Source organism: Lissotriton vulgaris, chromosome 1_1, assembly GCF_964263255.1.
Source record: "Lissotriton vulgaris chromosome 1_1, aLisVul1.2, whole genome shotgun sequence".
Lineage (NCBI taxonomy): Eukaryota > Metazoa > Chordata > Amphibia > Caudata > Salamandridae > Lissotriton > Lissotriton vulgaris.
In genome coordinates, this window is record NC_141685.1 from 445,707,845 (window position 1) to 445,735,820 (window position 27,976).

Below are 27,976 nucleotides of genomic sequence, written 5' to 3' on the forward strand. Positions count from 1 at the left end.
TGTTGAGGTATGCCAATTTAGTGGAGACAATGTGCTGTGGGTGTATCAATTACATACTTCTCACTCCAATGACATGGGTTGAAAAAAGGTTTATGTGGGCTGGGCTAAAATGTTACTCATCAGTGAACAACATATTGACATAGGCGGAAAAGAAAAATGCAGTATAATCTAAAGTCAATAAAACTGCAGGCAAGCACTGGATAATGTTTCATTGTCCTAGTTACAGAGTACATTGAAAGGAAGGGCATGTCTTCTCTTGGCAGGCTTGGAATAATTGAAATAGACTGATAAAGCAAACTATTAGGAAAAAGAGTTTCTGCGTCATGGACTTGCCAGGTCTACACTGAAGGGGGTCTACACTGAAGGGGATATTTGTAACTCAAAGTCAATTCCTTTTGTAAGATACAATATACACTCTCTCAGATAGGCGTGCTGTACATAAAGTAAGATTCAGTTCCCAGGGAGAGGTGTATTTTAGCTACCTCTGGGATTCACATACTGTTTCTCTTCAAATTCTTCTACCCACTCCTTATTGCTCTCAGGCTGAATGTGCAACTTATGAAGGTAGGTTTATTTCTAGAAATACACATTTCACAATAGGTCCATTGAAGCTGCTATGCCTTGGGTCCTCTACATGGTTGCTCTCCAATGGGAGATGGATGAAATGGGAGTAAGTGGTAGGCATAGGGAATTGTATGTATAATAACATTTAGTTAATGGCCAAGGAAAAATAAATGGCGTAGCAGAGTTTTTTTCTCCCTCAAGCTCGCTAACGTCAAGTTGGTGAGTGCGAGCGAGGAAAAATCCTCCTCCCGACGAGATTTCTCAATGCAGGCGTCTGGATTTCTAAACTTGGGCGGAGCAGATGGTTACGACCGCTCATGTTGCGAAATCTTCAGTTCGCGTTGAGAAAGCTTCAGTTCGAGTAGAAAATCTACTCAAGAGGCAGAAAAGAAGTAGTGCCCTCTTGCGCTGCGCATGGTGCTATTTGTACTGATTTTACAGTTTACAAACAACTGGCGCTGAAATTCAACGCGAATGGCATGACCAAACGCACTCCACAGCTTGCAGAACTCCGCGTAGCGTGGCAGATTTTTTTAGTCACTTGCCGGAGTTCTACATAGCAAAACTCCGCAAACTCAGCTCAGGCCTATGTGGTAGATGAGTGCAAAAGTATATATTTTTTTATTATTGTGGGTACTATTTCTATAATTATTGGAAACTTACTCACATGTCACATTTTGGACAGTTGTCATGATGAAGAGTTATATTCAATGCCATAACACTAAACAGATCTTTGGTGAACTGCATAATTGGTGGTACAAAATAAGGCTTCCCGCTGGACTTGATAAAGGTCTTATGAAGTGGACTGGAGAACCCATTAAGGAACACTATGAGTTCAATGTGAGAACTGGGCGACTCAATGAGGAGCAGTGGACCTGTCAAGCGATAGCTACTGTGGATCGAATTTAGTGTAATTGGATTCTTATATTTGGTACCAGGTGGCCATTTATAAGGGCTAGTGGTGTGCTATATATGGCCCAGCGGTCATTACAAGTAGGGATACATAGTTCCCAATAGTTCGGGCACTGGAGCTTAAAAGTGAATACTAACTGGGAAGACATGAAATTAATTCTTGGTGCCTCACATGAGTAGTGTCATGGGTTAGATGCACTGAGGAAGTGTACAGGAGAGAGAAAGAGAAAGCAACAAAGGTGCACAGTTTTGAGGTCATCTTTGAAATCAGTCCCTAAAATTGGCAGTGACACTATGCAGCAGTGGTTGATTCACCTATTGTCAATTTGCTTTGTGCCAATCATATTTCTAATCTGTGCACCATCACTTTTGGATCAGAAATGATCTGGCTGCAAAACAGGAAAAATAATGATAGAAATGGTAAAGGGACTATCAAAGAGCCTATAATAAGCAAGGTACAAAAAAAACACAAAGGTTTTAACATAAATCATAAATGTCTTGATAAATGAAGGATGAAAACAATCATAGGAACACGAGATATATAAAACTCTTAAGCCAAAGGAGTGAAAAATAATAGGAGATGAGAGAGAAAGGCACAGGTGGGGTTCAAATATTAATAAGTAAATCACAGACTCCTTATTACACTCTCCTGAACGAGCTGTGTTGCCCTTTCTGGATTCAAGGTACCTCTTTACACATTAGTGCATGAAGTGCAAAATGCTTGGGGCTACACATCTTGGAAAGCTGGATTTTTTAAATAGACCGAAATGATCAATATGTGTTATTATACACTTCTGACATAAACACACTTGATACAATTGGTTGCAATATTTTGTTTGAAAACATTAATTTCTAAATTGACCTACACTTTTCACAGACTGTTTTCTTGAACTATGGGTATTACTAGTCTAACTCTAGTACTTCAATATTTGGGGGAAAATGCTTGTCAAAAATCATAAGGTTAGACAAACAGTAATTCTTATGAACCATAAACTAAAAAATTGCAAATATGTCAAAAACAATATGACGTAAATGAAAGAGTAATGAAAATATTCTGCTGGAGAAACTTGGTCAAATTGCATAAGTAATTGTATTCAAGAGGACACCAGGACCAAGTATTTCAAAAAGGATTTAATAATGAAGTTCTCAAAAAATGTAGGAACATATGGCTGCATGAGAGTCAGCATTGTGAGCCGGATGAGCATGAGTGTCGGCATTCAAGCATCCATCCAGAAAGGGAAAAATAATGTACTACTCAATCTTTACAGTGACCAGCCCTTACAACAAGGGTTGTACCCTGCATTACCATGTGTTACTTTAGCAAGCAAGTCATTACAACAACTTGCTGTAGGGGACATGTTTTTGGACTGGTGCTGGATTTTTAAGTCTAACACCTTCCCTACTGTTACGTAGACTGGAACCATAGTAGCAAATTATACTACTCCAAGGTCCAGCACACCCTAAAGCAAGTTGTTCTTATGACTTGTGTGCTAAAATAACGCATAGTAACATCACTTGCGGAGTAAATGCCTGCAGGGTTCCGTCATGCATCTGTCTGGAAAGATCTTCCTCGACTGATCTTTACAGACGGGTGGTTGACTGAAGGGAAAGAGAACACACAGCAGATTCACCATCTGGTGCCGTTTAGTGGTACCATGTTAGCCGCCTTGTCATTATAAAAAACGTCTAATTTGCCGTACAATCTATAAATAATCATAACGGCACAAGAGGCGGGCCCTCAAAAAGTGTTGTGCATGGGTAACATTGACCCGGCTGCCTCGCATCTAACGAGCCAGACTATCACATTCCTTTTTCCACAAACTGGTCAATGTGGAAGCCCTCAGATTTCTATCCTTCATTCTCGAACAGAGATTGAGACATAGAAAGAGTGGTGAGTCGATTCAACCATCCAAATCCAGTCAAACCCAAGTTATCTTGAACGTTTGTAATGACTTGTGCCTCTTGATTAATTTATTCAAATCCTTTCATATGGTATTGGGTAACACCGTTCAAATATGATATATCTTTTCTGCTACGCATCAGCATTAAAACTGTATTATATTCCATATTTTACATAAAGTATTGTAAATGAATGAAGATGAACATGCTATAGCCACTACTATATCAATTTCACAGAATTATGAAAGCGTGAACAACAGTTAAATGGCTCAAGGCGTGTGTGGTCTTCACACACCTGCAATTTTTCTACATCCACACATTTTCCTTGTAATACCTTACCGAGCTAGCACTTCAGTTTTGATTAAACTTACTGGTGAGTATTGTAACTCAGATCCTTCTGCCATGTCTGTTGTACAAAGTACATTAGTGTTTCTGTGTTAGTACTGCTTTTATTTACATGAGGAGCACAAAACATAAATCACCCATCTATTTCTCTATATATAACACGTTAATTGGAAATGAAAGAAAGACTGAAACAGGGGTTCAGAGATAGGCAGGAAAGCTGTGTTACATTACGAAGAAACAATGCTTTAATTTACAGCGTCAATAACCCTCCTGTACAGTTATGAAATCATGTCAATTATAGTGTGGAGGAGTGTGGCTCAATGGTTAGAGTGGCAGACCCTGGTGCAGAGTTCTGGCCAGCGACCAGGGTTCGATTCCCGCCTCGGCGGGGTCTCGGGCTCAAATTCCTTGGACCTATTAATTCTCGCCTCAGTGCCTATTCTAATCACAGGCCCCATGCCCCAACAGCGCTAAGGATGCCTGGGGTTGCCCAGGAGTGGACACTTCACAGGGAAAGCCAGGAGGGGTTCCACAGTGGTATGAGTATCAGTGCCAGGAAGCCATATAGGCGACACCGCAAGGTGACGACTGGTGACAGTGCGCTCTATAAGTACCATGACATTTACATAAAAAGACAAACGCATCTATTTGTGCCCGACCATAACTCTGCCCCCCTCCATTTCTGTTAGTGTTTGGGCAGTTATCAGCCATTAAGGCTAGTTGTGGCAGAATAAACCAGTCTTCTCTCCCCCTCACAATCATTTGACTCCTCAAGCTAGGCATATTTGGGGAGTAATAAGACTGTCCCATAGAATGTAGAAGGGTACTAAGGTACAAGGAGGACTTGTATTTTCGAAACTTATTCACAGCAGCACCAGTGAAAAATTGCAGCCCCCTGTTGTACCAACGATAGAAAACAGCACAGCACCAAATAAAAGTCCCTGACCTGTGTGTGAACAACATTACAATGATTTGGGGACGACCTGAGCCAGCAGCTCCACAGTACAGGAGCCTGATGGTGAAAATAAACAAGAAATGCTTTCTCTGAAAGGCAGTGCTTTCACTTGGTTTTCCTTGTAACCATAATGAACGACCGACCTAGCTTGGCTTTCTTATTCTCTGCGGTGCACAGACTATTAAAATTGTTAAAAGCCTGAACTTGCCTCACACCAGGCCGTGAATGTGATGCAGCGTAAAAACTGTTCATGCGTAAAAGCTGTTCATGCTTTACACGACACATAAACCAATCTCAACAATGAGAACACAAATATGCACTTTGCACACGTCTAGAACAACGAGCACCGTAAAAGAGTGTTTGACTAGGTAGAAATAGTAGGATTAAATCAAATAGTGAATTTGAAATGTTTTGTAACTGATTACTTTATATTCGTAACAAAGATGTCATGAAAATTAATGATGAACCTTAGGGTTTTAATGTGATTTCATTGTAGAGCGCCATAACAAACTCGACAGTGGTGCAATTCATACATGCAGTATGTTAGATGATTGAAACTCACAGTATAAATGCCTAACATTATAAAGATCATTTACTCATAGAAACTATTTTATTTTAATGGTTTTCAGAAATAGTTTATATGATGCTACTTTTTAAAATTGTGGTCGTAGGCCACAGTGAGTGTTGAACATTTTAGTGTATAAATCACTGACAACATTACAAAATGTTTATACATAATATGTGTGCTTTCTTTCGTTATGCTTGAACTTAGGGGCCCATTATGATCGCGGACGGACTTGAGTCCGTCCATGACCATAGAGGATGAGGGAACCTCCGCATGGCCTGCAGAGTTCCCTCCTGTCCAATTAGGATGTGACCGCCACCCTGGCGGTCATATCCTCTATTTTTACCATTGCGGCGGGTGCGGCTTCAAGCTGCACCCGCCGCAATGGTAAAAATGCATACATTGCATTTGTTTGCAGAAAGCGGCAGGCACCGTGCGGTGCCTGACGATTTATGCATACAAATGCAGGGGGGTACCATAGGTACCCCCCATGTGCACCCCCCATACCCACTTCACCCAGGGGGCCCGCAACGGGCCCCCGCAGTGAAGTTCCACATGCTTTTCCACGGCAGAAAACCCGCAGCGGAAAAGCATTTTTTAAAGCCCATCCTAATATGGCTGGCGGTGTCTGAGAGACACCGCCACCATATTAGAGCTTTTCCGCCGCGGTTGTAAGCCAACCATGACGGAAAAGCTGAGGACGGAAACCAGGACCCACCAGCCATCCTAATGTGGCAGTGGGTCTTTGGTGGGTCCGCTGTGGTTTTTCCACATCCTCCGGGCCGGCGGTGGCTTCCGCCGGCCCGGAGGATGCGGAAAAATCGCAATCGTAATAGTCCCCTTAATTAGGAGTTTTTTAAACGAAATAAGATATGTTAACTTTAAAAAGCATTTGAATTGTTTTTCTCCTTAGCCTGCATTATTTGATAGCCTTGTGAAAGGGCGTTGATACATTTCCTCAAATGTTGCTTTACTTGTTCTTGGCCATGTGCCATTCTTTAAGCGACAAGCGACTTTCTTACAACACCTCTTTGTGTATGAATGGTGTGAAATTGACCTTTGGACTATATCCATGGAGAGCAACAAAGTAAAAAAGCTCTTTGTCAACTAACCTGTGAGGATGGAATGGACAGTCATTTCTCATGATGAGCATGGGGAAGTATGCTGGAGTATCAATTTGTACCTGGAGAATGGAAGAATGGTCACATGATGATCAGACCATTGTGCAACGGCTATTGATGTCACTGTGGACAAAATGGAACTATAAAAAGTGACTTTCTTAGGAAGAGGGAGCACAAGCTCTTGTTGGCCTGCGGACTCCTTCATGGACAGAGAAACTGCAATGGCCTTTGCACAAGTACCACTATCATGCTGCATACTCTCTCCAGACACAGCAATTATAGGTACTGTCACCAGTGGCGGATCCTCCATGGGGGCGTTTGGGCGCCGCCCCACTGCTTTCTCGCCGTGCGAGAAGGCAGAAACAAATAGTAGAGAACTACCATTTGTTTCTGCCTTCTCGCACGGCGAGAAAGCAGAAGTTCCTGCTTGAGAGAGTGGGAGAGGTTACTCGAGGGCAGGGGGAGTGGCTTTCGCACTGTAGTTAATACTGTCTGTTTGGGCAGCCTGAGAGGCTGTCCAAACAGACAATATTAACTGTATTATTAACAGCGGGCAAGCCGCTCCCCCCTGCCCTCGAGTAACCCCTCCCACTCTACCTGTTCTCTGTATGCTGCAGCATACAGAGAAATGACGTGGTATTGGGGCAGCCGGCCGAACCAATCACAGCGCTTTGCTGTGGTGGAGGGGAGGGAGGCTGCCTGGCTTCCAGTGTGACGACGAATTCAAGAACAGGACGGCGTGGGAGTCGGGACATCTGTAGTCGGAACTAACATGAAGGCGGGAAGGTGAGGTAAGTTAAGTTTATTGACTTAAATGATTGCTCGCAGGTGCGTATCTTAAAAAAGAAAAGGTCACAGTGTGTCTGTTAGCCAGAGATTACTGTTCGTGGGTTGCTGATCGCTGAAAATGTGCAACATGCTCGCCCAAAGAAACACAATCCATGTATTCCTTTAGCGTAAAAACATCAACGTTTCCCCAAAAGTAACTTTTGTGTCCAGAAGAGGTCACTCAGTCACTTTCCACTCTCGCTTAGAAAGTAATAGCCGAGGACGTTTCCGGTTCATCGGGTAAATCACTCATTCTGTCAAGCATACATTAAAATGCACAAGACGCATTTTCCACAATAATAACGCGCAGGTATCTCCTGTACCTTAAAAAAACCTACATACTTGCACTTCGCTTCCGTGCAGGAAAAAAAACATACCTCGTGTGAGACGTTTGTCATCCGAGTTAACTGCTCACAATAATGGAGTGATCACAATCACTGAAAAGTTTCCTCCAAAAGCTTTTGCACTGTCCCGCTCCAGCCTACCAAGTGACTGCGGTACCCTTTCTGGCTTTTAAAACATGATTGTTAGCTCAAAAACTGTCTCTAGAGTCCCGGAACAGTCTGGACCTAGTCCAGCTACCCTGAGGCGGAGTAGAGAAGGTGAGCACTCCGGCAAAACACTAGGAAGAACTTTCACTGAGCTCAGTGAAAATGGTATATTAATGGCCGGCGCTTTGATTGTGCACTTTAGAGAGCGCCAAGCAACGTTAACAAAATGCTCATGTTAACGTTGCTCGGCGCCCTCTAAAGTGCACAATCACAGCGCCGGCCACTCTTTTCAACAAGCCTTGTTGTTGGCATAACGTTGCTCGGCTCTCCAATGTGCATAAACATAGATACATCTAAAGTCATGATAATGAGAAGAATGTTTTTTTTTAAAAAACAGGAGCTTTGAGTATAAATTGCACAGTAGTTTAAAGAGTAACTCAAAAAACAAGTATCTGGGCGTTGTCATTGAAAGTCGTGAAACATTTTTCCCACAGAAACTGCTGATAAAAGCATTTCACACAAAAATCGGAAATACAACTTTAGACCCAATGATAAAAGTTATTTGTGCCAAATTATTGCCAACCATTACATATGGGTCTGAAGCAATGTTAGGAAGAGACCACACTCTTGGATTAACTTGTCATCAATATCTATAGCTGCGTTTTTGGCGCAGTGCTGTTCTGTGTTTGCTTTTGACTTACTTCAAGTTGGCAATATTCGAATTTGCTTGTTCGGGCTCGCTCGCTACGCTCGCTCGCTACGGTGCTCTATGAAATGCATTTTCCGCCTCACCACTTACAAATGTCACCAGCCGCCACTGACTGTCACCCATCACATACTCCATGGGAGGTGAGGGTAGGAGTCGCAGACTGTCTAAATTTTAACAAGTGTCTTTATTGCAGCTCTCTGACCGCTGCCTGTGAGCTTGCAAGTGCACTCGGAGAGCCCCACGATTCCCTAATCACCAGTGTGAGACCCTCGGCAGCTGCGCTGAGCTGGGGGCTAGGATGGAGCCAGTTAGATGCGGCAAGCAAGGCACCTTAGTATAAGCCCCTGCAGATACGCTAACGGCCAGATTCATCAAGCCGAAAACGGCTCGCAAAGGGCCAGATTCTGAGAATCTGGCCCTTTGCGAGCGCTATTTTTGCATTTGGGATTAATCATCCCAAATGCAAAAATCGCATTTTTAGAAATCGCATATTTGCGAATAATTGCATTTAAGGAATCTCAATTAGAGATTCCTTAAATGCAATTCAAGAAGCATTTAAAAATTGCGAAATCGCTATTTTTTGCCGCTATTTACCGCGAAGTCTGACTTCGTGGTAAATAGCAAACTGGGAAAAAATGCACTTTTGTGCATTTTTCTCAGTTGTATGTTACACACACACATGTCCTTTGGACATGTGTGTGCGCAAAATCAGTCTACATTTTCATTTCGGGGGTGCTACAGTGTGTCCTTAGGACACCCCTGGCACCCTTGAAACCGCATCCTTATTTGCGATTAGCAAATTGCTAATCGCAAATAAGGAATATCCCCCCATTCATTCCTATGGGCCTTGGCCCATAGGAATGAATGGGGAGTTATTCCTTATTTGAGATTAGCAATTTGCTAATCGCAAATAAGGAATGTGTAGGAATCGCAATTTATTTAGCGATTCCTACATGAATCCCGTTTTGCAAGTCCTTAATAGCGATTCCTTAATAATCGCTATTAAGGACTGGCAAAACGGGACAATGATGAATCTAGCTGTATGTGAGGTAATAGAGAAGCCAGAAAGGGTGATTGCTGCCTTATGAAGCTGCACTGTATGAGGTGAGTAATAGGGCAGCCGAAGAAAAGCTTCCTGTCTCCTCAAGCTCCTGTTTAAGTAGTGTTAAGATTAGGGTGGCCAGATTTTCAGAGTGAAAAACCGGGACACGGCCATAGAAATAGAAATATTACTATGATTTGGACTGGGCCGGATTATGGTTAGAAAAGGATTACACACAACAAAAACACATGTTGCTTTGCTTACTGCTCCCTGCATACAGACTCCAAAAGGCAAGGAGGAGGGATCATCTGTGAATTAAAAGCAGCCCTACAAATGTTTAATTACTATCTTCATATTAAAGAGGTGCTTACTGTCCCACTGTATGAACTGTTGAGGAGGCTGGCAACCAGTGTCTTACTAGCTTCCTATGCGTGAATACTGTGAGAGCTGATAGGGGTGCATGCTGTCCCTCTCACACTTTACTGGCAGCGTCTATGAGGTAACATGGCTCCTCTAAGAGAATGTTATCTGCAAAGGCGAGTAGCAAACAAAACAGGTGGGCGAGCAAAAAAATAAACAGGGAAAACTGACATGAGCATTAAAAGTATTTGGCATGCAAATTATAAAATAAAGATCATGTTAGAGTGTCATAAAGTGTTTTTTTTATTATAAAGTATTTTTTTTTATTCAGAATCTTTTCCCCTTAGCACACAAGATTACATCATAACAATGAAAGATATGTATTAAAAGTGAAAGTTTTAAACATGAATTGTGAATCATTTCTGACCCCCACATCTCTGTAATGATAATGTTATTAGGGAACTAAAAGACAAGCCAGGGGCCATGTGTATCTTATATGTGGGCCAAACAGCTAGATGCTTATCATGCATGAAGTTAAATCATAGTCTATTAAAACGAACAAATTACTGTCTTTGTACAGCACACACCCTTAACTCATGTGTTTGAAGGTGCTCTGATGTATGATAATGACCAAATGATGCCTCGAGGAAATAAAGAATTTGCCTAAGATCACACAAAAGAAGTTTTCAATAGAGCGAACTTGCTGAAAGACAAAGGGGCACTTTACAAAAGACAAGGGTTTTGTTACATTTTTTGCTAAGTTAGATTAGTCAAGATTCAAAACTGCTCTCCCATATTATGTGGTACGCAGCTGGAGCCACTAGGCCACAACACCTTCCATGTATGAATTTAGAACCTCCCCCCATTCCGACAACAATGCCATTAGTGAACTAAAATGGAAGTCGGGTGTAAGTATGCTTATATTTTTTTTTCGGGGGGGGGGGGGGGGGGAGTGGGGGTATTCTATATCGCCAAACTTTACCTGAAGGCATCAGAGCGCACATTAATTTTTTGCTCGCACAGGGAGATTACGTGATTTGTCCAGAATCACAGGATGTTGAGCATCCCTGGCGAGAATCTAGCCTGGCTCCCCAGCTTCGAAGTTGACCACGCTAGCCATTAGGTCACATCTTCTCCTAGCTTCTTATCATACATTAAGCAACATTATGGTCTTCAAAATCAAACTAAAGGAGAGATTTTCATACGGCACACATTCTGAACTCAAGTATTTGAAGTCACTCTCATACGTGATAATGCAAGAAAAGAAAGCTAGCTGATATTAAATATTTTACTAGGAGCACACACCTTGTTCAAGTGGGAAGGCCGAGATTGATTTCAGGTTTTCTAGTTTCACATTGTGCAGTTCAGCTACTAGATGGGTATCTCTTATGCCTGTTTAACATCACAGGTGAATGATTTGTCTTTCATTCTTGATGCATGAGGTTATAGAATGAGTAGCAGGCAAAAGCCATGTTTCGAGGGTCAAAGAAGATCTCAATCTGAGCAAGACATCTGGTTCATGACTACAGAGGCTCGTCCACCATGTAGATTTGTAGGCCAATGTATGAAATAACCGTGATGCAAAATGCTCCAATTGGCTCCTTTTTGTTCTTCAAACTTTCTTTGGTCAGAGAACCCTCTAAGTCCCAAACCCACTTGACAAAATCGAGTTTCTTCTCTTCGGGGTTTGCTCAGTCAAAAGCAAAGACTTTTTTATGCCACACCACTTTGTGAATTTGCCAGCCACCACTGCAACAGGTAAACGGGCAGTACTTACCCAACTTCCTGGTAGAAAGGAGAAAGAACTGGCTTTTGCCTCCCACACCTTAAAAAAACCTGAAAAGAACTACTGCATAATTGATAGCGAGACATTGGAAGCAGCATGGTGTACTGAATATTTAAGGACATACTTCATGTCAAAATCAGGGCAAAAATCATTCTCAGGAAAGACCACTAACTACTGCTCAGTGTCTTCAAGCCTAGTAGAGCTAACAAAAATTCAGAAAGGCTATCTAGATTGATAGCCAGGTTGCAAAGCTTCACTCATGAACTGGAATACATGCTGGGATGGAAAATTCAACTTGCTGATTGCTTTTCCCACAGGCAGAAGTGAAATGTAAGAAGAATTTTAAATGAATGAGGTTGTTGCCAATGTCTGTGAGTGAGAGAGGGATTGGGTGATATAATTTTTAAGGAAGATTGGGTATCAGACATGAGGATGTTATTGTGAAGGTTGTGACCAATATGGTGCATAAAAGATCAATGAAAGGTAGTTTGCTCCAATGAGTGCTAGCCCTTATTATGAGGTTCTGGGTGTACTGACTCTGCGATGCGTTTGTGGTCATGAGAGGAGACAGATTTGTGCCAACTCAAGCTTTGAGAGACAAACTCATCACTTTGGCCATGTGGGTACCTTGGCCAAACCATAACAACGAAACAGGTCAAAGAGAAATGTTGGAACCCTGGTCTTGAAGAGCATGTTTCCGAGAGAGTGATCGATTGCAGAATGTCCTTCATTACATCCAAGACCCTAGAACCTTCTGGGCTAAGATTTGTTTAGATTTCATTAAGCCCTTTGAGTGTCTCCTGGAACATCTACAGTATGCTGCTATTCTGGTGGGCATCAACTCCAAATGGTTAGACATTGTTTTCTTACACTCGATTACCTCTAAAATAATTTTTGGGTACAGAAGAGATTCCATTGTAAATTGTTACAGATAATGGTACTCTGCTTACCTCAATGGAAATGAAAAAAGAGTTTTTGGAGGAGCGTGGGCTTAAGCATGTAATGGCATCTCTTTATAATGCCCAAGCTTATGCTCAAGTTGAGAAAGCAAAAGGAATATTTAAAGGTGAAGTGGAAATGGCTGTCAGAATTTGGCTTGGTGTAGAGGGTGTGGTTACAGATTTGATCTGGGCTTATAGTGCTGCCGTTAATAAACAGACACAGAGGTCCTCCTTCTCTTGCATAAGGGGGCAACCCAAAAGTTCTAAACTTTTACTTCATGGGTTGATGGAGCTAGTTAGTATACATATTGCCAAGGATGTTGTCTTATGATGATCACAAAAAACTCCAGAAAAGTTGATTGGGTGAAGGTCATGCCAGCAAGAGTTAATGGCTGATTCTGCATGTTTAGGAGTTCTTAAAGACTACATCAGCATGTGAGGACTGGGTTAAGTTGATAAATGGGTAAAAGTGGGATGTAAGACATATGGCACTGTATCAGACGGTGTTGATTGTTTTGTAGAAACTGAGATGCTGTGAGTGGATGACGATGTCTGACAGTGAGATGAGAGAAGTTAATGTGGAAAGATTTCCTAGTGCCCATTTGTCGGATGTGAGACTGAGCTGGAGAGGGCTTGAGATTGCTTGTGTACTTGTTCTGATGTTAGCTGGAGTCCTCCTAGCATGAGAGGTTTGAGAAGTGTTCCTACAAGTTTAGGGTTGTACACATTGTGAGGCACTCTGCATTTGGCTAAACTCTTGCACTTGCATTCCTGTTGATTAGGGAGAAGAACACACAAAGTGAATGTCTCTTGATCACCTTCATCATTTTTTTCTGTTTACCTTGTTAATATTACTTTCTTGTTTGCTTTTGTTGCCTATGTTTCATTTTTTATTGTTTTTCATATTTTAAGAAAAGGAGATGTGGTGTGGCTTTAAGGTTGCTTCGGAATGCTGATGAGTACTGTATTCTCTATTTCCCATGTGGGATATTCCAGAAGGGGGAGTTGGGTGACCATCTTTACAATGCCTCCTCCTCATTATGTCATCAGCGACACTGATGTTAAATCTGGCTGTAGCATGTAAAGCTTATCTTCAAGCTACAGTGCAAATTTAAGCCAGTAATGTGAAGCCAATGATTGTACGGGTGGTAGAGTGGTACTGAGTACTTAAATTAATCAGTCATGGTTATTTGCACAACTTTCCATTCCTTTGTATTGTATGTGTGCCAACACATAACCTTAGTAAATCTTGTCTCAAATAGGTTACCATGTGTTACAAAAAAATGATGTTGTGGGTAAGACAAATTTGGACACCATAGAGCAAAATATTAAAACACCTGCCATACCTTCTTCAGGGAATGAGTTTACAAAATGGCAGGGAGGTCTGTTGTATATCCAGTTTAGTAATGTATTGTTATTATCTGAAAGTTATAGCGCACATAACATTCTATTAGTAGACCATAGCACAGCTTTTGAAGGTAAGACAAGAGTGAATTCCCAAAGGATTCTCTGATTACAAACTGATTAGATTTTCCCTCATGTTTCATTTATCCCCCCCAAATGGACCATAAGTTCCCCACTAGCCCGGGAATAAATCACCTACTTTAAGTTCACTATTAATGTTTGCTAAATATGCTGCAAAGTTGTGCTCTTTTCATTTATATATTAAGATATTGAGTTACTTACATTTTTTGGGCCCTTAAGTTTAAGTTTTGATCTTAAGTTTAACTTAAGACCAAAACTTAGGTTTAACTGAAACTAAGTTTTGGTCTTAAGTTTAAGTTTTGGTCTTAAGTTTAACTGAGACAAAATCCTAACTTTACTACTCCTAAATGCCCTTTGTGAATACCGAAAGTCGTAAAGTTAGGATTTTGTCTCAGATTACTTTTGTGAATCTGGCCCTTTATATGACAATGTTTATAATATTTCCCAACCTAATTGGAAGCAATAAGGCACACGTCTTAGACAATTCTAAAATCAACTGAAAAAATTCAGTTTGGATAAATTTCTTAAACCCCTTTGGTTATAAAATAAATGTATTTTTAGGAAATGGTCTGCTTTAAAACTGTTTTGTATTCAAATGATGGCGATTCACTTTGAAATGTACAAATTGCCTCCATTCGATTCACAAAAAACAACTTTAAAAAGTTGGAAATTTACTTGCCAAAAATGCCACTTGGTTGAGAACAAATTCCAAATTTTATTGGATTGGCAGAGAATTCAAACTGCTCTGAAGTGTTCCAGCAGTACACACTTGTATACAGTTTAAGCCACCAACATTTATACTAGGTGAACACTTAATGCATATGTAAAAAACGTAGGTTAGATCAGTTTTTGTATGTTTGCTCTTTGTTGTGCGCTTCCATGGGTGAAGTAATTTTCTCCCTGCATGCATCCTACACAGATACAACCAAATTCATTTTGGTGTTTCCTCTCCATTCCAAACCTGTAAATGAACTTACTCCAACCATTCAGTGGAATAAATGTGTGTGCATTTACTGGATGAGAAATTAACCTCACAGGTTTATGGGTGTTTGCCAACTGTTGCCATGGACTCATCCAGGAACGCTCACAACCCTGCTGCTGCAGCTAAATTTGCTTAAAAAGAAATGTCAACATACTGGTTGAAAGTCCCCTTCTGGATAAGAACGTTTGCCCATTGGAAGGTCTTTAAATTGTACTCTTTGATTTTGCTTTGATTTTGCTCAGCAATCCTTACAGTATAAAGACCTACTAAATGCTTGGTGACCTCAACATCTGGGTCAATTACCCCTCAAACTCTTTAGCCCAATGACTGATCATAATTATGGAAAGTCTGAGTTACTGACAAATTGACAAATGATTGACATGAGGCTGACCTCACTCTTGACCTACTTCTCCCCTATACCCTCATCCACAATCTATCTTGAAAGTAAGGTTTGCTCCAACCACAAATGCCATTTGCCTGCAAACAAATTCAGTGATTACAATAAGCTCAGGTGCCTATCATCAAGTGCCATGTTTGCCCTCCCAGCCAGTAACTTGTTCATAGACTACCCCACAGCTGACGGTTTGAAGGGGACCGAATAATACGTCTCAAAGAAAGAATTTATCAATCATCAGTGAGCCTTGATTCACTGATAACCTCATGAGATCTAAAAAGAATAAGATGAAACTTTGAAACAGGACAGAGGAAAACAACATCCGTCTAGACTGTATTATACATTGCATTCAGTATATAGGCTGCAGAAATGCTCAGAGTAAAGAAAAGCTTCCAACAAACTAAAATTGTGGAGGTAAACATGTACTATGCAGAACTCCTTTAAACCATCAACATCATTTGGTAAAAAAGCATCTGTGACTTCTTCTCAGGAAAAGTTCATGATCTAATGCCTTACTTCAAAGGCAAGGCAAAGTTTATGACATCAATTCCACAACTGCTGAAGGACTACAGTCATATCCTCTGGTCTTTAGATGTTGTACCCAAGGTAACTTCCTCTACATTTACCCTTGTGTCTCAAAAATAGGAATGATCAAGATTGCTATACTTCAAAAGTGGCACTCATCTCAGAGTCAGAAGTAAACAAAAATTCTGAATTGTATGAACAACTTTCTCCAGTGACGTGTGTAAGGTCAAATTGGGGTGACCTTTTTTCTTACCTATGATATAAAAATGAATGAATGCCTCAATTTGAGATGTGGTGGTTTCCAAAAAGCTGAAACACTAGCTCATCAACCTCAACGTGCAGAAACCTGGAGGAAACTCTGAAGACCCAGATAACTATTGACCTAGTTCAGAACTCTCCGGCTTTGACAGAGGGAGAAAAATCATATTCTCCTCCCAGTGATCTCTCCTTCTGTAATCGGACTGCCTTCATGGCTATAAGGCTGGATTCTGCCCTTGCTACGGCAATACAATTGTTATTTTCAGTGTCTGAAAGGATTTGCTATGCCCCAGATTCCAGGACCTGCTCTGCACGTTGATCTAACTTGACCCATCACAGTCATATAAAAGGGTTGACCAGAACATGCTCCTCTACAACCTCAGATCGATGATGGGTATAGAGGGAGTTGCAGTGAGTTGATTCACATCATTGATAATATTTTGAACACACCACTTGGTGGGTCGCTGTACCAACATAATAAACCTACAACTGATCAACTTTACAAGAATAAATATATGCCAACATACTTCCTTGTGTGCACATTAATCCTCCTAATATTACCAATTATCAATATTTGTCATCCTTAAACTTGATGTTCCTCTGAAGCATACTGTTTAATTGGTATAAAGGGAGCTCCCTGCATTTCTTCTTACAAACACCAAACTACATAATGTTCAGAAGAGATTTAAAAATGCATGCGCCCCTCTAGCTACAGGCACTTGTAAGACCTGCTGACTAACACTAGCTTCCTCCATAGAGCTAATCCCCTGCCTATATTTTGCTTCCTTCCTCTCCCTTCCAATCTGGTGCTTCAATAGCAGTTCACAGCAAAGCAGCTGCTTTAAAAACCATTAATATGAAACATAAAAATATTTTTCTGTAAATCAAGATTATATGTTCTGTAAAGGGTATATTGTCTGCACATTTCTGTTGAAATGCCATATTAACTACATGGGTGGGTTGCCGCAATGCTGATAATCTTGATAATGGGACCCCTGATCTCAAAAGCTTCAAATCTAGGTGTGTCTGCTATTTTTTTTTAATATAATGCAGATATTTAAATGAGCATGGGTGGAAGGAAAGTAAGTTAATATTTCTGAAATATAGCTGAGATTCAAAGACAAGCATTTCAATCAAAATGGGAAACAATACAATGGCGTCACAAGTGATGCTAATGCTAACTACATATTGCGATATTTGGGGGTTGAACAATACAAAATGGAATTCTTGTGCTCCATAAGCGATGCTTACCCACCATTTACCCCAACAAATTGAAGGTTCTTCTTAGCTCCATTACCTCTCGCGTGGGAACCGTGGCCTTTCTTTTTCATAATAGATTTAAGACTGGTAGTTGGCGACGTTTCTGGTAAAATATAAAACCATTAATCAAAAAGAATAATTCTTATTTCCATCAGCTGTGTAAAATATATCCTTTATTAGATTTCCCATAGACCCATCAATCAAAAGCTCGTTTGGCACAACACTGTTACATTATGTAAACCGAGTGTATGATTGAAGGGCACACACTTCCAGTTGATTGGTGAAGACAGAAAGTTCTGAGTAAATGGATACAGAGCTCGTGGGAGCATAGAAACATGTAGAAAAGATATCACACTCTAATCAGCCCTTCAAGCATCTACATACATAGAAGTTTGTTTGACATTGTTTTAAATGATGCTGTCATTCGTTATGACTTCAATGTTGTTTCGGTCTCTGCTGGAAATTGTACTTGACAAGTTAGAAATGGTTTCCTTTGGAAAAGTTGTATTTGTTAAAATAAATGACAAAAGAAACCATAGCCCATAATCTGACACTAGTGACAAGTTCCAAAATGTAACTGGAATTGACTTGATGTTTTCTTGTTAGCAACGGCTACTGGACACAATCCAGAAATTTGACCCAGCAAAAGCCAATTGTAACTTGCCAAGTGATTTTCACATTGTAGGTGTGGCATGCTGCCCCCTTCTGAAAGATGATTTACCAGCTCATAGGAGAAGAACACCAACAGGAGGGCAGAAAAGCCTTGCAAATAGGCATCGTTGTGAATTGTTCGAAGTCGTGAAACTTCAGGGGCAGAGAAAATGTCCTCCGATGTGGAAAACGTAGGAACTTTTGATTGACAGGCCCAATGGAAGCTGGTTTAAAGACCAGAAATCTCCACAGTAGACATCATTCAGAACCTGGTTTCAGGAGTGAGGTCAAGAAAGCAAATATTTACCCATATCCAGATTTCTGGGATTTGTAGAGTACAATTAGAGACGGAGTCCTCCCGCCGTGGCTCTATTTTGTGGTTTCAGGCTCCTCAAGATCAGGCTTAACAGTCACCCAAGCACTCCAGGCTAGTGAGGAGCTAAGGGCATCTCTCTTTTTCTAATTTGCTATAGGATAAATAAATGCATTACTTCTAATAAGAGTGAGCTCAGAAGTGCTGGCTCCCTCACCATCTTCAGGAAAGGGCTGAAAACCTGGCTATTACAGAATTAGACGCCTGGTCGGGCTTACTGTGTTCTCAGCGCCAAGACACCCCGGGTTATTCGCGTGCTTTATAAATCCCATTAACATTAACATATGCTGTCTGTTTTTTCTAATAATAGGTATCATTAAAGCACACTTTTTATTAATACCAACTGGCCAAGCCTTGTGGCATTTGTATTCCACTAGATTTGGTGAACATGTGTTTCCGAAAGCCGCACAAGACTCTTGGCTAATGCTATATAGTTTATCAGGAACGCAAAATTGTAAGAAAGGCCACTCATCTTTGAAGGGCATCTAAAAGAAAGAGCAAAAATTTTCAATAGGGATGCTTGTGTGGCTAAAAAGGAGGCTGCGTGAAAAGAGTGTATGAGCCCACAGCAAGGATTAAAAAGAAATATTCAAGAAGTGGACTATGTTACTACCAAAGCAGTTGGTATAGATAGTAAACACACTAGTGTAGTTAATTGCCCATAGTAAAGTGCCCACATTTAATGTCAGATGTACACTTATGCACTGCCCACTCAGAATGGCAGAGTTCCAGCCCCATGGCTCTGTCCCAGTGCCAGAGTGACCTAACAGAGTTATACGCAGGGGATGCATTTTTTTTTTTAATTAACAGGAAACCCTAGACTGGGGAGCATTTCTTGTAGAACAGGAGTGAGTAGAGGCGTTGCATTTGACTTTATATGCCCATCTGATTTCACCTGGCTTTGAGTAAAGTAAAGAGAAGGTTGGCAAGAGAGAGAATGTGAGAGGACATTATTGTGTTTCAGGCCATTAGCCGCACAGGTTTCCGTTAACCTTCATCAGGCATGTAGCGCCAGCTTAACATAGAAGCATATCAAGCGGGAAGTCTCTTATTTTCTCAGCATCATAAAATGAACATCAGGAAGAAATAAAAGCAGTGAACTCAATATTAACTACTGCTCTCCTTCCAAGGGATTCTACAAGGAGACCACGACATTATCAAAAAAGACCAGGACTATAAGTGCAGGATCAGTCACTTCACTAAAGAGACCTTGATAGGCTCATTACCTCCAAGGCGTGGGCAGTGGATTTAGTGCACATACTTAGAAATCCCACTGTGTATCTGACTTCAAGGCATTTATGTTACAAAAGCACTTCGGCTCAGTTGGTATCAATCGACTATGTTTTCAAAGGAAAAATCAATATGACTACAAACAATTTTCCTGTAAGCATGTTGCTCTAATTTGAAAGGTAAATTGGAGACATTGGCTGTTTCTCTGTGCAGGACAATATAGGCCAGAGCTGATCATTGTATTGCTGTAAGTGTTTCTGTCCCTGCCTGAGTTTTTGGACACATTCGAAGATACATCAATTATCTGTGCATTTTGCGAAAGCGAGGTAGGGTGACCTGGGTCAACAACAATTGCAACAACCCATCTGCATCTTCTCTTTGACAAAAAAAGACCTAGCATGGATGAGAGGAGGACCAATCAATGGTTGAAGATTGAGTCCAACCCAAGCAGCAGAGAGATCAATATTCAGAGGGCAGCACACCACACTAACAAAGGCAGTATCTCAGCAATTCCAGGGTTCAAAATGCTTAGAGGGCTCATATGACATGCCCCTATGTCCAAGTGAAAATAAATGCAAATTTTACATTCTGGAAAACAATGGTAGGTCAGGAGAACAGAAAGAGTTCCATGCTGATCCTCAGAAACCTGATAATCCAGTGGAAGTCAGGCGTTAAGAAAGGATAGGCATGAGATGAGTGACCAGCTAAGCACTATTAGGAGAACACACATTCCCCACCGAGATCCCCGATGTATGCCAGGTAAGGCTATCTACGGCGAGAACACCCAAAACAGTTTGGAAGATGTGAAAACAATTGTAGCACCAATGGTTGGAATGCATTCAATAAAGATAAACAGCAGTTTCAGCAGATCAGTTTCATGTTTCTGATTTCTGAGTTTAAAAAGACAATCAGGTTTGGAACAGTGTTGAGCACCTACAGGACAGTGTGCATGTTAACATTTTTTTAGTAATATGCAATCATGAAAATCCCTCCTTTTTTCATATGTGGGTCTTTTTCACCATCTATAGGACTTCTCAAAAATGAACATTTGCAATTACACGATTTCTAGCCTATAAAGTATTGTGTGGCGTAAATACTATAGTATGTAATGACTGAACTTGTGGTAAAGAGGTCTGTGTAAGGACACGTTGAACTCTTAATAAAAGAATGAACAGTAAGGCTTTTAACATAATGGAGCAGGCACTGCCTCTCACCACACTCACTTACTCTGCACTGTACACTTTGGAATAAAAAAACGACTAGCGTATATTAATATACCACAATTAGTTGTTTAGACTTCAATAAGGCAACGTATTGGCCTCTCTACCATTTAAGGGTATCTTCTAAAGAGAAACACAAGACCAACATTGATGGCAGCTTCCAAGCTGACACAAACACTCTTTCCTTGAGGCATGCACACAACATTAACTCCTCCGAGTCCTATACTACACTCAAGTGGAGAACTATGACATTCAGAGAGAAAAGGACAAGTCTGCACATGGCACGTGTCTTCACTTTTTAAGAGAATCATCCGCCTTTAGTGCCTGGATTCCAATTATTTGAACATATTTTTCTGGTTATCTCTGAGCTGCAGACATTGCATCCAGAAACATAATCTGAGAGTTCAGGCTCCAGCCTTCTTTAGGACACAGTCACGCTTCACATAACCATCAGAGCACAGCAGACAAATAAAACTCTGCCTGCTCGCCTCTGCCAAGTTTAACTATTGCACGAATGCTGTGCTGAAACTGTAGTGGCACACATGGGACTTACTCGCTGCAGAGATGAAGAAAGAACGAATTTACAAGGAATGTGTTTTTCCTCCAAGATGTCGTTAAGATTTAATGATAATTTCTCCATCGTTCAGAACACCAATTAAAGTTTTTTTTGTTTTACAAAGTGCATACAAACGTAAGCAATTTTATCTTTTTTTTCTTCCAAAAACAAAGGTTTATATATTTAATTTTCTAGCAGCTTCAGTGAAGTATGAATTGTAGTCTTAGGAACTGGGCCTTCTACCTGATCTTGGTTATGTACTGACCATTGACCTCGAGGGTATAGGGGAAAGCCCATAGAATCAGAAAGAAGGTGTGTGCTTGCCCGGTGAGGTAAGAGCTCTCCGGAGACCTGCCCCGAACAACATTCATCTCTTGATTATCAGATGCCACATGCTACAAATCGCACCAGTCAAAAACTGCAAACTTCCCTCATCTGGAAGAGAAATGACCTGACATTCATGCCCAATCACTTAAGCACCTGCGCACAGACAATCATTTGCTAATATGCGCTTGTCCACCTGAGCCATAGTTCTCTGCTCATTCAGAATAACTGAAAGTTGTGCTTTCATGTGGTGTATTTGCAAAATGGTACCCTGTCTACAAATTCCACACTGACAGTGTTTCAGCAGCTAAATATCACTCATGTACTACACGTAAATGTCATTTTATAATTTTTTCAAGGGAAGGCTACCTTTCAGACCTTTGCGTTGAGCTGTACTTGGGACTCTGTCCATCTCTCCAGTAGGTCTTCAGTAAATGTCAAAGTCTAACAAGTGCAAAGTTGCTAAAACATTTCCTTATAAGTCACAAAAGATCTGTTCACAGTAGTGGGTGATCAATTACAGCTATGCTGAATTAAAGAACCCATGGAGCGATACACGTATGAGCCAACAAAGTTCACCATATCAGAACGCAGTGACGTAATACAGATACACTGATTAGGTTAATTGACCAACTACTAAATTGACTGTACAATCAAATTTACACGCTTTATATGGTTAGTCGTACAGCACAATCTCAGAGGGGGATCTATTTTGATACACAATGAGCTTTTTTGTTAGTTGTCGTTATTTACCCATCTCTTTGTATTTTGCCTTTACATTCTCCTCATCAGATGATGTTTGGGAGGTGTAGACCGATGACAGCAGGTTCAGGGAATTGACCAGTTGGTTCTGAATGGAGCTGAGCTTCGATGCAGGCTGCCTGATGGCATTTGCCAGTTCTGGGTACCCATGTTCCAAGCATGTCCACTGCTCATGAATTAATTCCTGAATTTTCTTCACATATTGCCCAACAGTAGCATCTGGTGGTGACACGTCTTGCTCTTTGGTGGCAGGCTGCTTTTTGGGGGTCTCATTTGAGGGATGAAATTTGCTATTACCATTTTTCATGGAAAGGCTTCCTTGGACAGGGTTCTCGACTGTGGAGATAGGGGCAGGGGATTGTGCGCTACAAACTTCACTTCTAAGTTCACAGTCATGAAAAGACTCTTCAATCTTCAGTTCTGTATCATCTGACATTATTGAGAGGATGGCTTCAGTAGGGGTCTCAGAATTGGTTCTGGTTACATTCTCATTGACTACATCTATATCTGACTCTTTGTCGCTAGTGCTGAGGCTGGCCTGAGGTACTCCACTCATGCCACATAATTTACAAATTACTTCATTTGTCGGAGGCATAATGTTATTTACATCAAATTCTCCGCACCCAATTGACTTTGTACCAGGAGTGATATTTACACTTATCGCTTTATCACACACATGTCTATCTTCCTTGGCCTGCCAGGGTACAGTATTCATTGCAGTATCACAATATTGCAATGCAGACCGCTTTATTATCTGGCACTCTTTGGTATGTTCCTCCAGGATTCTTATTGTGTTTTCCAGATCCTGGATGTGTCTACCTCTTGCCTCAATTTCATAATTTTGTTGCTGTAGCAGGCGCTTGGTTTCTTCCAGTGCTTCTGTCTTTTCGTTCAGCTTCTCCTCCAGATTTGAGGCCTTTTGTCGTAGTGCTTTGGCTACCATGTGTTGTAAACTGACATTAAGTAATGGCTCCAAGTTCACATTGTGCTTTGCCAAACTTGGTGAGATATTTTTAATGTCACTATCGGCAGAGTTGTGGTGCTCACTTTCAGAAATGTTTAGCTCTATTCCTTCACTTCTCTGATTTTCAACATTTAGTGGTTCCAGGTCTTGAACAGTGAGCATGGAAGACGTTTCAGCGACTGAATTTAGACTGTTTATTTCAGCTGTATCCGTTAATGTTTCCTTGTTCAATAATGTAGTCTTAAACTTTTGATGGGCTTGAAGTTGGTTTGTTAGCTGCAATTTCTCCCCTGTGAGTAGTAGTATTTGTCTGTTAAGTTCAGGGATGGTTTTGACTTGCTCTTCCATCTCTCGATAGGCCTGTAGTTGGTACTTTAAATGCAACTGGTTAGTTACTTTCATTTCTTGATGTATCTGGAGTTGGTTGCTTAGCTCTAACTTCTCCTCTGTGAGTAGCATTATTTGCTGGTTAAGTTCAGGGATAGCTTTAACTTGATCTGCCAAATCCTGTATTCTCTGGAAGGCTTCATTGATTTGCTGTTTCATGTTAATCTGTTCTTTGTGCTGAGCTAATTCCCATTCACAGGAATCCATAGGCCCAAAATCATTTTCTTTGATGTTGTTTCCACCACAAGGTTGGCATGTGACTGGATACTGACAAAAAGTGGAGCACAGGTTGGGCTCATCTGTATTTTTGTCATACGGAAGAGCGGCAGGCATGCTGGAAGCCCTAAAAAGATTAGGTCTCCCACTGAGTGTGATGAATCCATCATGCAAAATGATGTCTGCTTGGCTGCTTGCCTCAACAACATTAGTCTTTCGCCTGTAATTTAGCTCCTGCAGATGTTGCAGATGTTGTGATGACGAATTAACAGGCAATGAGCCTTGGCCCTTCGCTTCAACAGGTTCCCTCACTGATGTAGAGGGGCGGTCATTGGTTGTCCAACTTTGAGAAGCAGAGGAGGTATGCGCCCTAGACTCATTGTCGGGGACACTGAAATTCCGAGGTAGCGTGCTGAATTTAGATTGCTTCGATTTTCTGCTAATGTGGATCTTTTTGATGGTATTTCCTTTTTCAATATCGTCCACATATTTCAAAAAATCGAGGTCCAAATGGAAACCATAAGGGGTTTCCACAGAGTATGGAAGTTTCTTCTCTTTTCCACCAGCTGTTTTAGATAGTTGGTTTTTCTCTGAAATACAGAAAAACTCAATTAGTTGTTAAATCACACAACAATATTCTTCCATAATTTACTAGATCTATGGAGACCATCTAGAATTGTACTTGCTCTGTATTATGTACGACACTATATCATTTAATTGAACTTTTCTCAGTTAATGTCATTAAATGTCTTAAGCTATGCGATTTTATATACTGACCACATGTGTCTTAGGAACCATCACCAGGGATTTTCTTCTGTACAGAGAACAATTTGTTTAGCCTTTTTAAGATAATTTTTCTCATGGACGAGAATGAAACTCACAGTAAATAGCATGGTTGAATATCACACAATGAAGTTTAGGCCTGGGCAGAATTTGGATTACGCTGGTGTAAATTCAATAATTCTGTGTTATTCTTTGACTCTGAATTACCGATAACTATATGATGTCTTCTGCTTGCATGATTAAGAGTAATAGTGGCTTCTTCTGTTCGCTATTCATGTTCTGCTGAATTCAGAGCTTTTTCTTAGCCCAAAATGCACCCTTGCATCACTTTTGAACATCAGGGTGCATTTTGCGGTAAGAAAAAAGTGCTAAATTCTGGTGATAAGTTTGAGGAAAATCCTACCGAGAGCATTTTTAGCAAGCACAAGTGACTGCTTGCCCTTACTATTCGTCTTCCCTTGCATTTAGCTCTATGTCTTAGTGCAAAATTCATCCTTGCATCCATTTTGATGCAAGGGGGTATTTTTACCCAATGAAATAACTCTAAATACAAAATTACTCTTCTCCCATAACCCTACGTAACCATGCAGCATTCTTAGGTAACTGCGGGTGATTATATTACCCAGAATTAAGCAAGTTACACCCAATCCTAATCAAAATCAAGAATATCGACGTGTACGTATATTGACTCCACAAGTTTGAACATCAAGATAAGCATAACCAGAGGGGTTTAGATTTAGGATTCTTAACTCACCTCTACTCACCTTGATGATAATTTGGTAGTCAATTTTATGAAGATTATATAAGTGAAGCTCACTATTTAAACTCTGATATAATGGTACAGCACCAATTAACAGTGTTTGAGATGAATTCATATCCCTCACATATTGTTTTACTCATTGAATCACCCTAAATGCTATGGTTATCCTCAGACATTGGTCCAGTGATTTGCTAGGTCATAAGACTGATGAGGTCCAGCAAGGTCAAATCTTGTCTTGTGTGGTATGTGTCCCCTTAAAGAGTGGGTGTGGTCTAGAGGTTCAGGTTAGACTATACTTTGTGGGGAAGGACCCAGGCTGGCTTGAATTGCTCAGTCCATAGTGCAACGATGAGCAAAGCAACAATAGATTGGAATGTAGCCCAGACAAGTTTCCAGTGGCTCCGATTATTTAAAACATTCCGTCAATTGTTGTACTTGCCTTGCTCCTACCTTCTGCTGTGTGGGCTATGATTCTCAGGGATTGAACTTCTTTGGCAGAAAAATGGACAGGTGTCTATAGTTGACTTTCAGTGGTATGTTGGATGGCCTGGTAATGTCACCACACTCCTGCTGCCAGGGCCGTCTTAACAGCATTATAGGTCCCTGGGGCAAAGCAGTGCCCTGGGCCCTGCCTACACAACCACACTGTGGAGGAGCATCCCACCGGTTAAATTCTAGATTAGCATGGGTGCCCTATGCTCGTGGGGCTCCCAGGCAACGGGCCAGTGTGCCCATGCATTAAGACGCCACTGCCTGCTGCTTTCTTTCGCTTTCACTTTTCACCATTTACCTGTGTGCTGCACTCTTTGGAAATGTTATGGCTTTGAAATAAATAGTGAAAAATAAATACATTAAAAGGGCCATAAATATCCTTGTTTAACTATGAATGCACATAGAGTGCAAAAGCATCCGTGCATTAAATGCGGCCCTCTCAGATGTTATTTGGTGCATGCTCCCAACAAATTAACACATCACTTTGGTCTAGTACACAGAGCTGGGCTGAAGCTGGTCCTTTGGTGAATGAAAATGTAGACCCCCTTAATAGAACTGAATTGAAAGGAGGGTACGAGGAAGTGATCTACAAGATCCTTCCGAAGATGAACCTAGATTTCCTTGGCATCGAGTGCGACCGTCCAAGAGCACATCTCTTAGTCAGTGCCCTCAGCCCATTCACAGAAGCTTGGCATCCTCCACAAAGATGAGTACAGTCAGACACTGAATCCACTTTCACTTGGACCTACAGGTTTATGTTAAGAGTTGTGACGGTGCTCTGGCCATAAAGAAAGGGCAGCAGAGAGCAAGTTGTTATTTATAGAGCGAAAAATCACCAGTAGGTTTCCTGGTGCTAAAAACCAGCTACTTAACCCATAGAATATAATAAAAGGACCACATTAATGTTTGACTAACCAGGTTTTCAATTGTTCCCTGTCAGAAATTCTGAGATAAATCTAACTACCAGAGTTAGTTCCAGGTCTTTCCTACCAGGAAGTTGACGATCTGCTTCGCTGGTGGACTTTCCTGCTCCTTGGAATTTGAAGGTGGAAGGCAGAGCGGAATCTAGCAGCCATTTTGGGCAGATACTACAAAAATTGTTGGGAAATAAACAAAGTATCTAAATTATCTAAGGCCTTAAAGCAGCGGCACAGGGTTTTAAAAATAATTTGTTTGTCTATTCAGAGCCAACGGAGCATATCCCTTTGATGTGAAATTGGCTCTTGTGATGGGTGTTTAAGCAAGAGCCCTGCTGAGGCATTCTGTACCAACTGTAGATGCAGGATGGTGCAGGCCGGGAGCACTAAATGCAGCCCATTCCCATCACTAGCCTAAAGTCCAATACAGCCTGCAAAATAGGGCACTAAGGGCCAGATGTAGGTAATTCCTATTTACCTACTCTTAAATACCGAATCATACCGATTCGGTATTTAAGAGTAGGTAAATAGGAAGGGGGCAGATGTAGGTAATTCTTATTTTAGAATTACCGAATCGGTATGATTCAGTATTTACTGATTCGGTAAATACCGAATCGATATTTCCTATTGATTCCTATGGGCCTTGAAGCCCATAGGAATCAATGGGAAATACCGATTCGGTATTTACCGAATCGGTAAATACCGAATCCTGCAAGGGTGAACGGGGTGTCACTTTGACACCCTGTAGCACCCCAATTCCAGGCTTGTGTGCCATGTGGCACACATACATATCTGTGTGTTACATGGCACAGGTGTACATGCACAGATGTGCATGTACACCTGAATTCGGTATTTTACCATCCAATTGTATTGGGTGATAAAATACCGAATTCTGAAGGCCTGTAGCACTGTAAACAGT

At 41.0% G+C, this 27,976-nt stretch overlaps 1 protein-coding gene across 2 annotated transcripts in view; it reads right to left on the reverse strand.

Moving 5' to 3' along the window:
- The window catches only part of KANK4 (KN motif and ankyrin repeat domains 4), a 286,564-nt gene that overhangs the window by 177,547 nt on the left and 81,041 nt on the right, over nt 1-27,976 (reverse strand). For both annotated transcript variants that reach the window (XM_086953375.1, XM_086953383.1), the window contains exons 3-4: nt 22,530-24,695; nt 17,414-17,525 (exon numbers count right to left, since the gene is read on the reverse strand). In XM_086953375.1, the coding sequence (XP_086809501.1) occupies nt 17,414-17,525; nt 22,530-24,695 (2,278 nt within the window). The remainder of the gene's footprint in view (nt 1-17,413; nt 17,526-22,529; nt 24,696-27,976) is intronic.